Source organism: Moschus berezovskii, chromosome 10 (assembly GCF_049115385.1).
Source record: "Moschus berezovskii isolate FMDL1 chromosome 10, NW_MosBer_1.0, whole genome shotgun sequence".
In the NCBI taxonomy this organism is placed as follows: Eukaryota; Metazoa; Chordata; class Mammalia; order Artiodactyla; family Moschidae; genus Moschus; species Moschus berezovskii.
The window spans coordinates 30,194,930-30,208,833 of record NC_142469.1 but is presented as its reverse complement, the minus strand read 5'-3'; the positions used below and the strand labels follow the sequence as shown (position 1 = coordinate 30,208,833).

Here is a 13,904-nt window from a genome sequence, read left to right as displayed (position 1 = left end):
AGCCAGAGCAGGTCTTTTATTCACTTTGGAGAGACACTGGTGTGGTTTGCCCCTTCCCTTTGGAGTCAAAATTCCACACTTTATTTTTTCATTCTGCAGCCCCATTTTGTACTTGTGTTAAATGCAGAGGTCCCCCCAAACATGTGCTTTACTTAACACATTTAAAATGCTGAATTTGTGATTCTTTGACAGTGTGTTCTTTAGGTAAATACCCCTTAGAAAACGGTAAAATTTAAGGGCCAATTTCCTTACCTGTAAATCAGGCTGAGGGGACAGCATTCTGGAAACTCAGTAGTCACTATCTGGCAACTTTTCACTGAGGTCATACATGCTTTTTCTCTATAATGCAAAAATCGTTCCTATTTGTACTCAGGTATTTTAGTGTATTAGTTCCCTTCTCTCTATACCCTTCAATTTCAAAATAATTTGGTGACTTATCCAGATTTTCAGAGAGGCAGAAAGCGAAAAGATTCGAATCTGGTACCTGATAAGTGTATTTACAATGAAATAAATGGTGTGTACCAACATCATGCTTCTGTTCTCAGCTTTGAAGGAAATACTACTTTGATGGCTTCTGAACTGTCCATAAAGAATCATAACATAATTATAATTTAGACTAAAGCTTGATGCCTCTTTGTTTTGTTATTTTCCATAGATGTTATCCTTCGCTGTTGCTATGATTGCTTGTTGGTTGCTATGTGCCTGGCCTTGAGAGGAAACATTAGGAGTCTTGATTAAAAAGCTATCCTTAATCTTCCCAATTTCCCTATTTATAGAAGACTTACTCATAGTATGATCTCTAATTACCCCCTTAATAATTCAAGTTTAGGTGTAGGCTAATGGAGAATCATTTAGGGCATTTCAAGGGTATGAATCGCTTGTGAAATTATACATAATTCTTACCTGATGACCAAGATTAACAAAACTGGAAAACGTGTGACTTAATTTGTACATATTAAGTGTTGCAGCCACACTGTGTTAAACTCTGCATTTTCTCGGAAATTGAGATTATAATTGGCCATTCCCCTCAAGAGTCTTGGCTCAATTTATGTCCTGCTGCTAAACCTGCTGGTTACAGGCAGTCGTGTACCTGAGGTCCTTTTTGTTAACAGCAGGTGAAGGAAAAGCCAGAATATCATTGTTCTTGGTTTGCCTGGCTTCTCTGTTTCAGATCATCACGGTCGAGGAGGCAAAACGCAGGAAGAGCACGTGCAGCTACTACGAAGACGAGGACGAGGCCGCCCTGCCAACCCTGCAGCCCCACAGCGCGCTGCTGGAGAACATGCACGTTGAGCAGGTGCTTCTCCCGGGGATGCGGGTAGGGGCCTTCCAAATCTTAAAGCCATTTGCTCTTCTCACTTGGGGTGGAGAGTGAGTCCAGTTTTAAAGGAAAACCCCAACAGCCTGACCAAGGCCCCCTGTTTCAGAAAGACAGTGTCCCTGCCACCCTCTTTGGAGAAGGAGGACTTGGCCAGACACCTACATCCATTTCCCGAGACCTGAGCAAAAAGCCATTTCTTGTCTTCAGAATAATGTTTGAAGTGTCCTATTATAGTCCTAACATATTTTAAAAGGATCATGTATCTCAGAGTTCCGATGGTTTTAATTGACCAGGCTCAGTAAACATCACCTAGCAAGTACACTTAACTTGCTTTATGAAAACCATCTATTACTACTAGGAATAACTTTCCTTTCTCTTAGTTTTGTTTTGTTTTGTTTACTTTCTATTTCCTGAGCATCTCTTAATTCCGTTTTCATGAAATACTATGTGCTTGAGTTTGAACTTTAGGAAAGGACGTCTTGTACTTCCCCCATCAATCAGCTTAGAAAGTGAAATTCAGAGACCTTAAAGAGTGACCAAGTTCAAGTCCCTCAATTTATAAAAGCATCTGTGATGGCCCATAAAGCTAAGTGACATGACCAAGCAGTTACAGAGACAGAGTTCATGCTGATTCGAGAACTATGCCAAGCATTCTGAGGACTTCAACAGTTTACATAGCCTCCGTTGTTTGTATTTTTTAAAAGATATGCGTTATTGATATTTATGACAGCTACTGTGCTAAGTCACTTCAGTCGTGTCCAACTCTGTGCGACCCTATGGACTGTAACCCTCCAGGCTTCTCTGTTCATGGGATTCTCTAGGCAAGAATACTGGAGTGGGTTGCCATGCCCTCCTCCAGGGGATCTTCCTGACCCAGGGGTCAAACCTGCATCTCTTACGTCTTCTGCATTGCCAAGCGGGTTCTTTACCACTAGCTCCACCTGGGAAGCCCTACGACAGCCAAAATCAAGTTAAATATTAAAGTTAGTGAAAAATACAAGTGCAAGATGGACAAACTACATCTCATTACTGGCATAAAATACCCGTGCTTTCTTGTGCTCAGTTTGGTGGGACTCTTCAGTTGTCAGTAACAGCTCTGAGCCTTGGCATGTTTAGAAAGATCAGCTGGTAAAATACAGATTGAAGTGTACAGAAGACAGCATGAGTCTAATTCATACCTCTTAATCAAGCTCGGTGCTCTACCTTCAAATGTATAGTGGCACAGTAACCCTTCAGCATCATCCCTGAGAGGGAATACATGCTCTGGGGAGCATCCCTGCCAAGGTAAACAACGTCAAGCAATGATGGTTTTGCCTTCTCAGTTTATAGTGGCAAGTGTTTGCTAGAGTAAAGGGGAACAATGTGGAAAGTCATGTGATTTTTGAGTTTGAGCCACAGGCATCTGTTTGGTGCTACAAGTTCATGAGTGATGATTTTCAGGCATCCTGTATATTTACATCTCCATCCTTGGATTCACAGCTGGCCCGACGCCTTCCAGCAAGGGTGCAGGGGTATCCATGGAGACTCGCATATAGCACGCTAGAGCATGGGACCAGCTTGAAAACTCTCTACCGGAAGTCAGCAGCACTAGACAGTCCTGTCCTATTGGTCATCAAAGATATGGATAATCAGGTGAGGCTTATTCCTTTTACAGAGAAACATTTTTTCAATGAAGTTTCTCAAACCTACGCAACAGGAGAGAGACTGATGCAATGAACTCCCATCAGCCAGACCGCAGTTAGCAGGATTTTGCCACAGACACTCCGTTCTTTTCTTTCCTGAAGAATTGAAGTACATCTCCAATTATTATGTTGTTTTACCTCCTACTTACTTCCGAATGCATCTCTAAAAAAGAGAATGGAGCGTGTCTCCAAATAGAGTCGCATCAGTTTTCCCTGTTCTCATCATAGAGTAGGAAGCTACAGGGATATCCTGCGAGCTGAAACTGGAGAAGTTGGAAGAATTCAGGTCGAGATTTGGAGATAGTGGCAGAAAGAAGTTTCAGTGCCATCCCAGAACTCTTTTCAGGTAGCTGAGGTAGTGGCCACCAACCTTGTCTGCGTAGCTCCTGAGATGGAGAGCCGGTCAGGCACATGATGTGCTGGACCGTATGGGCCTGGTTGTTACGAAACAGGAGATAATGCTGTGGGCCACTGCTTGTTACACTTTCATCTCTCTCACTTTCATCTCTGTTTCACCCCTCTTGGTCTTGGAGGCCCTGATGAAATCTGTTAATAGATATTACTCCCATCTACCCTACACTAATAATTCTTGGCTCAGTCAGCTGGGAGTTTGAGCGGAATCTGTCCAGGTTTCTTTTCTATACCATCCAGGCCGACTTCTGCATTACAAAAAGAAGAAATCTTTCAAGTTTGCTTTTCATCTTTCAAGACCATTTCAATTTGGTCTGTATTATAGCAAGAAGAAATTTCTTCGCTCTTTTAAGATGTAGATATCATCATTCTCTGTTTCTGGCATTTGGAAGCAGGGTTCACTTGACAACCATTTATTTATGCATCCATTCAGAAAATGCATGAGTGTCTGTTAGGTGTGGGGCACTATTAAACATTGAGGAGCTTGCTGAGAAGCCATATAATTAGGGTCAGTTTAGGGGAAATAGATTTTTGCTGTCATAATTTGTCTTGGGAAAAATGAGTGATGGCAGTACTAAAGGCACTGTCTGTCTCAACTGTGATCTTTCCTGTGAGTAGGTTACAGTATAATTATAGATTAAGAGTTGTGGGGAATGGTTAACTATTATCATTGTTCCTACTGTTATTTACATATTGAGAATACTTTATTTAATCATAGTCCAAGCTGAATAGTAGAGCGAGGCAAGGTAAAACAAATTTAAATAATAACAACAAAGATTTAAAATGGAATTTACTTGGCGATTTAGTGAAATGTTTGCAAAGTTAGGTGCTATGTTTTAGATGAGATAGGGCTAGATGGGGTTAGACCATACACAAACCTGCACTGTACGTATAGATTAGTTCTCCTGTTAAGTTACTAATAGATAGCAAACTTGTTGGGAAATCTGTTGGCCTCACAGAGCAGGTTTTGATGATACATGGTTTTACTCAGCTTCCTATCAGAAGGTATGTAAAGGAGGCCTGCCTGTTAGTGAAGATTACACTATTTGTCTCTGAGGTGTTATCCCCCTGAAGGTATTTGTGTTATTTGAAGGCAGCTGGACACTAAATCTGCTTTCCCCATCCCATCTACCCCCAAGGCAAGGATGCAGCTCTGCTGTGTTTGGGAATAGCACAACATCTGTATGTTTTTCTGGAAATGAACCATATACAATTCTAATATAAAAGCATTACATATGCAGACTGGCAGGCATGAGGAATTCTACAGAACCAATCCCCAGTGAAACAGCCATTACTGATGGGAATTATAAAAACAATAATCACTTAAAGTCTCTGGATATTGTCCTAAGGGCATACAGCAAGTGAAAATTCATTTAAAGAATATCTAATAAATCTCGATAATAACAATGAGATTCCGTGGCACTTGTTCCTAGCCCCCCTGCCCGCTGACCCCAGTCCCTGTTCAGACACAGGCTTTGTTCTGGGCACGCGTGGACAAGAAGATGAGGATCCATCAACCCCAGCTCCCAGGCAGGTCCTCAGCATTTCTTATCCCCTACCCACCATTCAGCTTCAGAGTCTGAATTGCAGGCAAGGGCAGCCCGGAGGTAGGGGGCGCTCTTCCCCTTACCGGCCCCTTCTCGGAGGACGGTTGGTCTACCTTCAGCGCAGCAGGCTGAGAATACAGGGGTCTCTACTGCCCTTGCTTCAGCACAGAGCAGAAGTTACGTAGGAGAGGGGAGCCAAGACCAGTCGCTACTGCCCCTGCCCAGCACTCTGCTCATAAAACAGGATTGTACCTTTGAGAAAAGCGAACCACTGTCCAGCTCGCATCTCCAAAGCCAAGTCCCTAGCTCCCAGCTCCAGGTGAATGGACAGACCATAAAGCATACAGCTCAGAAGCTCTCCCCAAAGGACCAGACATTATTTAGAAGAACATGGGGGAAGTTCAAGCTAAAAGGAAGTCTAGAGAACAATACAAATGTGGTGGTAAACAATTAAGAGGAGGCTAGTAGCAGAATGAAGGCAGCAGACTAAGCTATAGACCTTCCAGAAAGAACCAGGGCAAGAGACAGCTGAGGAGAGCCTTCCTCGAGTCAGGATAAATCACATAGACTAGCCAAGGAAACTGCCCTGGCAAAGGGAATGAGAATTACCATGGAGTAATTTATACCACAAGGCACTATGGAAAATAATAGAGCAATCATCAGTTAACAGAGTCTGATTTATACTAACTTAATTCCAGTGAGGTATAGAAGTGTTATTCCTATATTGTTCTATTACATCTTTCCACTTTTTATAGTAATTTTGTGGTATACCATTGATATATATTACAAAGTCAACAATAAACTGTTATTTATATAGTTGTGTAATTTTTATCTACTAAGAAAGTTGAGAGAAGAAGGAGAGCAATTATGCATTTATAGGTTTTGTCATACTAACCCTCCTTTTACCACTTCTGGCTATTTTCCTTCCCCTCCCTAGATTCCTTTGTTCTATTATTGTCAAATATATTAAATTTTTAGATGCTATAGATCCAACAATACAATTATATACATATTATACTTCTTTCTAAATAAATTAATATAAAAAATAAAATGAATGTTTTCTTACATAACCATAATGCTGTATATCCAAAAAGTTAACAGTCATTTCTTAGTATCATCCTATCTCCAGTGCTTAAACAAATTTCTGTGATTGCTAAGAAAATTCGTTACTGTTTTTTCTTTGTTTTTAGCAGCTCTGCGGAGAGATTTTGGTATGAGGAACATGGGTTAGAAAGAGTTTCAAGACTTCTACTCTGCCTAATTTTTAGTATTTCAAGGAGCTGGGAACTGAAGCAGAGATTCCATGGTGATAATAATCAGATTTAAATTATTTTGAAAAATTATAAGACATTTTCTAGATAGACTCCATTTGAAGCATTGTTTCTCAAGTGGAATTTGGAGAAGATATATCAGAATCACCTAGGGACATTTCCAGAATATATATGCTCGTTTTTACCAGTCTTCACCCCTGCAAATACTGATTGGGACCTGAGGCGGATAACAGGCTGAAGCAGTGGGATGGTCATTCTGAAAACACTTCTCCTTCCAACCCCAACAGGAAAAAATAGACAAAATCATTGATTCAGATACATCTAAACCACCTTGAAAGCCCACAGTATTATGGAATTGTTACTTTTTTTCTTAAAAGTCATTTTGAACTAAGAAGTATTGGATCAGTCACATTAAGGATACAGTTCTACTAAGCATATTGAAAACTCATTTTTACGAATCAACAGAGAGGAAAATTTATTTTCTCTGGGGAAATATCTGACCATGATTCTACTTTATAAAACACATCAGAGACGGGCCCTCACTCTCTCAACCACTCATTTCTGTGTGCAAGATGTATGTTGTAGTTGTTTAGTGAATACAGTCTGTCACCTGTATTCACTGGAAGACTTTTGTCTCTACAATGGACTTGGGAAGTCTTTTTAAATTGAAGCTATTTCTGACCTTTGACCAATAAGTTCTCTAAGCCCCTTGGGTACTTGTAAGAACCAGGGACATTTTATTTGTTGGTTGGTGGTCTTTTTTACTTAGAAACTCTGACTTAGTATTGCTCTTCGTAATAATCTTACTGAAAGAGATATAATGAAACCTCAGAATAGGATTATGCTAAAATATTTCAGAAGGGCTTTCTTTGAGAGTTTTGTGTTTGAAAGCTGCTAACATTTCTGTTTTCTTTTGACAGATCTTTGGAGCATATGCGACTCATCCTTTCAAGTTCAGTGATCACTATTATGGCACAGGCGAAACTTTTCTCTACACATTTAGCCCCCATTTCAAGGTACCTTGATGGAAGGAATACTGACGTCCTAGTGTCATGGTGTCAGGAGGGTGGGTGGGGCTGGAGGTGGGGGGCTGTGGTTGGAGCGGTAGACGTCCCATCCCATAACCTCACTTGGCCTCACTCTAGCCTGCTCAGCACTTCATGACCACAGCACAGAAACTGCTTGGTTCCCTTCCTGGGCCTTGGGAACTTTTGTATGAACTTCTGAGATCCAGGGTGGAGTTGCAGGTCAGAGCCAACATGTGTGTGAGAGACCTTTCCTGCCTTGTAACCCCTTCGGAGAGCTCATCCTGGTGTGGGAAAGGTCTAGAAGTCAGGAGCTCCCTCAGCCTATGGGTGGTCCCCTCCCTCTTTGCTAATTTTCCAGATTGAAATGTCTGATCTCTCTTTGTCTTGTGTTTCTACCTAAGGTCTTTAAGTGGAGTGGAGAAAACTCATACTTTATCAATGGAGACATAAGTTCTTTGGAACTTGGTGGTGGAGGGTAAGGTTTTTGTTGTTATTAATTTACTGCTTGACCAGAGTGGGTCTGTTTTAATCCAGGTAACTGAAACTTTGGTGTCAGCTGATTGTAGTTAGTCCATGTGTTGTTAGTCGATTATTTAGGACAGTGTGGTCTAACACACATGACACTAAGAATTGAAGATAAAATGACTTATTTATGTGTCCAAATGAGGGACCACCTGAAAGACAGGTCATCTAAATGAAATAAAGGAAATGTTTTATAAGCAGTTTAGGGTTTTGACTACAGCATAAAAGAAAGAAGTTGGGACAAGGGAGGACAGAAAGTGTGTCCATAAAATTGAGATGTTTTCCCCATTTTGCTTTTTTAACCTTTTTAGGGGACGGTTTGGCTTATGGTTAGATGCTGACTTATACCATGGACGGAGCAACTCCTGCAGCACTTTTAATAATGATATTCTTTCCAAAAAGGAAGACTTCATAGTTCAAGACCTTGAGGTATGGACATTCGAGTGAAATTTAGACTGCCTTAAAATAGAACATTTAAAAGACTGGGTTCGGTCAGCCCTGCTAAAGCTAGCTGGAAGACGAAGCCCCAGCCCGGACTGCCTCATCCCATCGTAGTGCTTTCTTTCTGCCATCATCTCAGAGCGCAGCTGCAGTGCAGAGAGACTCTGAAAGGGACATGTGGGAGGCAGGCGATGAAGAAGGAACTGGAAGTTCAGGTCGATGAAAGACTTTATACTCTCACTTCTTCAGACCCACAGAGTGAGGAGTCAGAATATTTATAGATGTGAGTTGAATGCAATTTTTATTTTTGGTAACTGTGAAAAAGAAAATACTGTAGAAGTATATACATTCCTTGTATATTTATCAACATAATTTTCATTACCAAAATGTACAGCATACTATTGTTTGCCATTGAAAAGTTTAGTCTCATTTAGAAAAATTGAAAGTGCACAGCACTTAAAGGGAATATATGATTTTTTAAAACTGTTTTATTTATTATTTCTAGTATATTGTTTGAAATGTGTTGGCAATTTTTTTCTTTTAATGTGTCAAATCTTGAAGTAAAGAAATGTATACGTTTTGTGCTGTTTTGGCAACAAATCCATTTGATTTATATAGTTTTATATTAAATTTTTTTTGCCCTGATTGTTTAGGGTGATCTGTATATGTATGTGCTGCTTAATGTCCATATATATATACACACAGATATATATACACATACAGAATTCTGAATTTTTAAAAACTCATTATCAATGTTTATTGATTTGACTGTTGTAGGCCATCTTTCCATTTTGTCATTGAAAAGGTCCATTTTTAGTTATTTACTCTGAACATAATTGTGTAAAGAAGAATAAGCCATTTCTCACAGTCATAAATTGATATTTACAGTAATATATACTTTTATGATCCTGGATTTAGAACCCTGCTTTTGAAAAGAAATGTTTTGCTTCTTATAAAATCTCATGTGTTAGTCACAAAAATTGTATTTTTATTGGATTTTTTTGCATAATTTTCTCCAAGTTTTTACATTAACAGGCTTCTGTTTTAAATGAGACTGAATATTTTAATTTCTGTATATTTTATATCAAATGAAAAATGTCCATTATCCCAATTGTCTTGGTTTCTACACTCTTTTATTTGAAAAAAATTCAATGCAAAGAAATGCATTTATACCACAATTGGAATAAAAAGTAAAAAGCAGTTTTTAAATATCAACTCACTTTCACATCATTAAACACTCTTTTATGAAAGGTACTAATAAAACCTTGTTAAAATTTTAACAAGTATTATTGATTGTCAAACTTTTACAAAAGCCAAAGACTGCTAATGGAAAAAAATGTCAAGTAATAGCCAATGCTGAGAAAGTTGTCTGTCATAAATTACATTTCCAGTGATCTTTGAAAGGAAAAATTAATAGAAAGTAGTAGTTTATAGACCTGCATTTTAAAAATGTAAACAGTGCTTAGAATGTTGGCTTTAAGCTGGCGGAATACTTCCTTTAGCTTATTCTCTTACTTTAGACTATTTATAAAAGAGAACAAACAAATTGCCATGTGGCCTCCTGTCAGATCAACAATTATTTTACTCCACTCACATTCCATATAAGTTTCTTTGAATGCTATAAAATCTTAAATCTGTAGCCTGGGTGTACTTTCACCCAAGTTCTATTGCGAACTCTTCATTAACAACTTATTGGCAGTTGAACCTTATTAATCTGCTTGTTACATAATGTGCCTGTGTGAGATTCCAGGAATGTCTCAGTATGATCACGTTTACCATTTATGCCATTTGCAACCATATGCTATTAACAAAATGGTCATTTTGCATATAGTTCACTCTTACCTAGTTTAGTCCATGATATTATACTTGTGAGAGCATATTCAGATGCTGTGTTCTCTATTTAAAACAGTATTGTCCAATCAGACATGTGTGGCCTCTCATTTATGGATATTGAGTGTATGTAATGCAGTGCTAGCCCAATATTTTCAATAAAGGAATTCATGCATTCAATGTGATTTTCTTTCCGGAGGATTCATTCAGCAGGTATTTATTGCATGCTGGAGCTTTCACTTGCGTGAGAGGATAATGAAATAACCAAGACTAAATAAGTAAGGTTGAGTGCTCATGTTTTTATTGCTACCTTGGAAATTCCCTCTTTGTTCCCCATACCCACACTCCTATTCAGTTCATGAAAACTGCTCCTGTTATAGTTACTAGAGACACCTCCTGGCTCTGTTGCTAGTTTCTCTGTTCTTAATCCTAGTTGTTCTTTCAATAGTGACTTTCTTTTTAACATCTCTCTCTTGACCTACTTCCTAACGTCCATGAGAGACACCTTACCCTCTGATCAGTTTTCTTTAACATCCTGTCTCCTATCTCCTGAAGATGAAGACCTCAGACAGTGTTCTTTCCTTCCCAGTTCCTCAGTTCATGAGGCTACATCAAAAGACGTAGATGGAAGATGGCAGCCAAATGTCTCACCACTGTTGAAAGTGACTTAGCTACACCCTTATGTGACAAGCCACTGGGGAAATCCTGAACTCTTGTGAGAGGTATTATCAGCCTTCATTTGATTTCCCTTTCCTTAAGTCCTTTTAAAGTTTTAGAGGCATATGAAACAGGAATAATAAATACTTTCCTTTTGAGGAAAGCATTGAGAATCTCTTAAACCAGAAAAGAAAGCTGAGATTCACCTTCTTAAGTTGCCTAACCTATTTTTAGCAATATAATCAGATAAAGAAAGGTAAGGAGGTCGGAAACCAAAGGAAGTTCCAGAAACTAAATAGCCATACTTGCCCTTTGTGCAAGTATCAAAAGTACCTTTGCACACCGCCTCCTGCCCAGTCAGGTCACACGCTCCTCATTCAGGGTAAGCCCTAACCTTTCAACATCCTCCTACCTACTTGCCTATGACCTGTGCCCACAGTGATCTGCCAACAGAAGGTTATCTTTACGGAAAAAATTGGGCTTTACAGTTCCCACCCAAATCTAAAACCATACTGCCTCCACCCTTCTATCAATCCTTCAGCTATCTAGTGGTTCAGAATAAAAACTGGATAGAATCTCCCTGGTGTGACCAATCAAGCATCCAAATGGTGTTTTTTGATAGACTATCTTTTGAGACCTACTTATTTTCTAGATCAGTGCTGTTCAATAGAACATTCTACTCCAATAAAACTGTTCCCCTGAATTTGCATTGACCTTTGTGGTAGCCACTAGCTACCATACTACTGTTGAACACTTGAAATGTGACTTGGATGACTGAGGAGTTGAATGTTTTTTAATTTAATTTTTGTTAATTTCATTTAATTAAAGTATGTATCTAGCCACATGTGGTCAGTGGCTGCCATGTTGAACAGCACAGCTCAGGATCAAGATTTGGCAAAACTAAATCATATGTTATCAGCAATGAACTCAGCCTGTTACTCCATCACCAGAAGGGAACCATTAGTTCTAAGTACTTTGATTTGTCCCTGCCATTATGGATCTTCACAAAAGTAGGTACCACCTAAAGTAATAGTGTCTCATTGTTTAGGTGGTCCACTAATAACCAGAAGGTTCACTTCCCTGAGAGCCTTTTCACACCGAAAACCTAGATCTCTATAGGATAAATGATGCTCATCTTTAAGGAAAAAAAAAAAAACAACAGTGCCGGACCTTATCTTAAATAAATTTCCTCCTTGGCCATGAGTATGTGTTTTGTTCCTGTCCTGGACATTCTGGTGCCCATGGCAGTCCTATAGGATGACATATCCCTCACCAGGCACCCATCCACAATGCACAATGAATCACAGGAAGGGAAAAACACTTATTTCTCACACAGAGTTGTGCATCCAGTTTCAGAATCCTCAAGGAACAATGAACCACCCAAAATTCCTCAAACAGTTCTGCTCAGTGACTGGTCTTCCTTATTGAGCTGCCGGCTGGGATGCCCAATGGCTGCACGCACACCCAAAGAACCTGCTGCCTGTGGAGAAAGCTTTCAACATCAATCTGTTAGAATGACGGGCAATCCAAAAGCTTAAGAAAAGGGATGATTAGATAAACTTGGTGTCTTATTTACCCATCAACAAGAACCCATCATTTCATCAACCAATCCACTTTTAGGGTTACAAAAAGTAGCCTTGATAGAGCTTAATACAACTCTGAGGTTATACTGAAGAAAATGGTAAACAAGAAACACCTACAAGGAACATTCACATTCAACAAACTTGGATGATAAGGCATGCCTTTTCATGTCTCTCCAGCTAAAAAAATCCTCTTTACCTTGACATATGTTGAAAACATTGGAATTCAGCCGATCAATTCAGCCTTTAATCTCCACAGCAGTCCTTCTTGGTTAAACAGTCTCTACCGGCTAATGGATCAGGCACATTTTACCTAACAACTTTCATCTTTGAAGATGCCAATTAACAGTAAGAATATTTCTATAAAGATATGCTGTGTTGAGGTATTGGGTTGACCTTGAGAGCTGCTAAAAGGTCCTGTTATTACTCCATGCCCAGCAGGGCTTAGTCTTGTTCTCCTACAGCGTTTGTTTCCCTCTTAGATCCTACAAAGGGTCAGAAATATGGGTAGGTTGGACCTGGGGTGTCCCAAGGAGAGCTGGGGGCTATGCATGGCATAAGTTCCTTTCAGCAGATCATACGACCAGATTACCTGGCAAGAACTCAAACTTCTAAAGACTTCCAAAAGCAACAAAAGCATGGATTAAGGCATGGCTTCTCTAGAGCCAGACAGTCTGGGTTTGAATCTTAGTTCTAGAGCTTACTAGCAACATGACCCTAGTTAAGTAATTTAACTTCTATGTGCCTCATCTTCCTGATCCTCACTATGGGGATAATAACAACCACCTCATGATTGTATCATGATGAGGGCACTTAAAATAGTGTCTGACATAAAGCAAGCACAGCTAAGGGTTAGATAAGTAAACGAAGAAATGCTTCCCTCAAATGGAGGAACCAACTAACGACGTGAGAGGTGCACAGGAAAGTTCGTCTTCTAAGGCGGCAACATATTTAGTGATGAAAACTACTTTCAGACATTGCAATGGTTCCCATTTGCTGTTTAGAATTTTTAAGCTGAGGTTTTGTTTCTTTCTTTAATTATAAAAGTAAAACATATTCGTGTAAAGTTTTCAAACAGTACAGAGAGAATTCAGTAAAAGGTAAACATTTCCTTCCTATATCCCCAGAAGTAACCACCACAGAAATTCCTTGTGTTTCCTTCTGGAGCATGTCTATGCATATATCTTTGTTTGTATCTTCTTTTTTTTTAAACAGAACCATACTATGCACACTGTTCTTTGTCTTTTTAATTTAACAATGTACTATGAACAGCATTTTTTAATCAATATATGTAGACTTACCTCATTATTCATTGCATGGGTCAGTCATTGTTTAAACAACTATTCACTAACGAACATTTTTTTGGCTCTTACAAATAATTCTTAGTGAACATCCATACATATATGGCAACCCACTTCAGTGTTCTTGCCTGGAGAATCCCAGGGACGGCGTAGCCTGGTGGGCTGCCATCTATGGGGTCACACAGAGTCGGACACGACTTAAGCGACTTAGCATACATATAGAACTTTGTGCGATATGAATTTGTATATCTGTAAGATCATTTTTCGGAGAAGGCAATGGCAAGCCACTCCAGTACTCTTGCCTAGAAAATCC

The 13,904-nt window shown here is 39.4% G+C and overlaps 1 protein-coding gene across 8 annotated transcripts in view; it reads left to right on the top strand.

Annotated features, from left to right (window-relative positions):
* NCOA7 (nuclear receptor coactivator 7) overlaps positions 1 to 10,233 on the top strand; it is a 154,496-nt gene extending 144,263 nt beyond the window's left edge. For all 8 annotated transcript variants that reach the window (XM_088840561.1, XM_055433828.2, XM_088840562.1 and 5 more), the window contains 5 exons: positions 1,172 to 1,297; positions 2,801 to 2,953; positions 7,153 to 7,248; positions 7,662 to 7,735; positions 8,094 to 10,233. In XM_088840561.1, coding sequence (XP_088696687.1) covers positions 1,172 to 1,297; positions 2,801 to 2,953; positions 7,153 to 7,248; positions 7,662 to 7,735; positions 8,094 to 8,229 — 585 coding nt within the window. In that variant the 3' untranslated portion in view covers positions 8,230 to 10,233. The remainder of the gene's footprint in view (positions 1 to 1,171; positions 1,298 to 2,800; positions 2,954 to 7,152; positions 7,249 to 7,661; positions 7,736 to 8,093) is intronic.
* Positions 10,234 to 13,904: the final 3,671 nt, after the last annotated feature.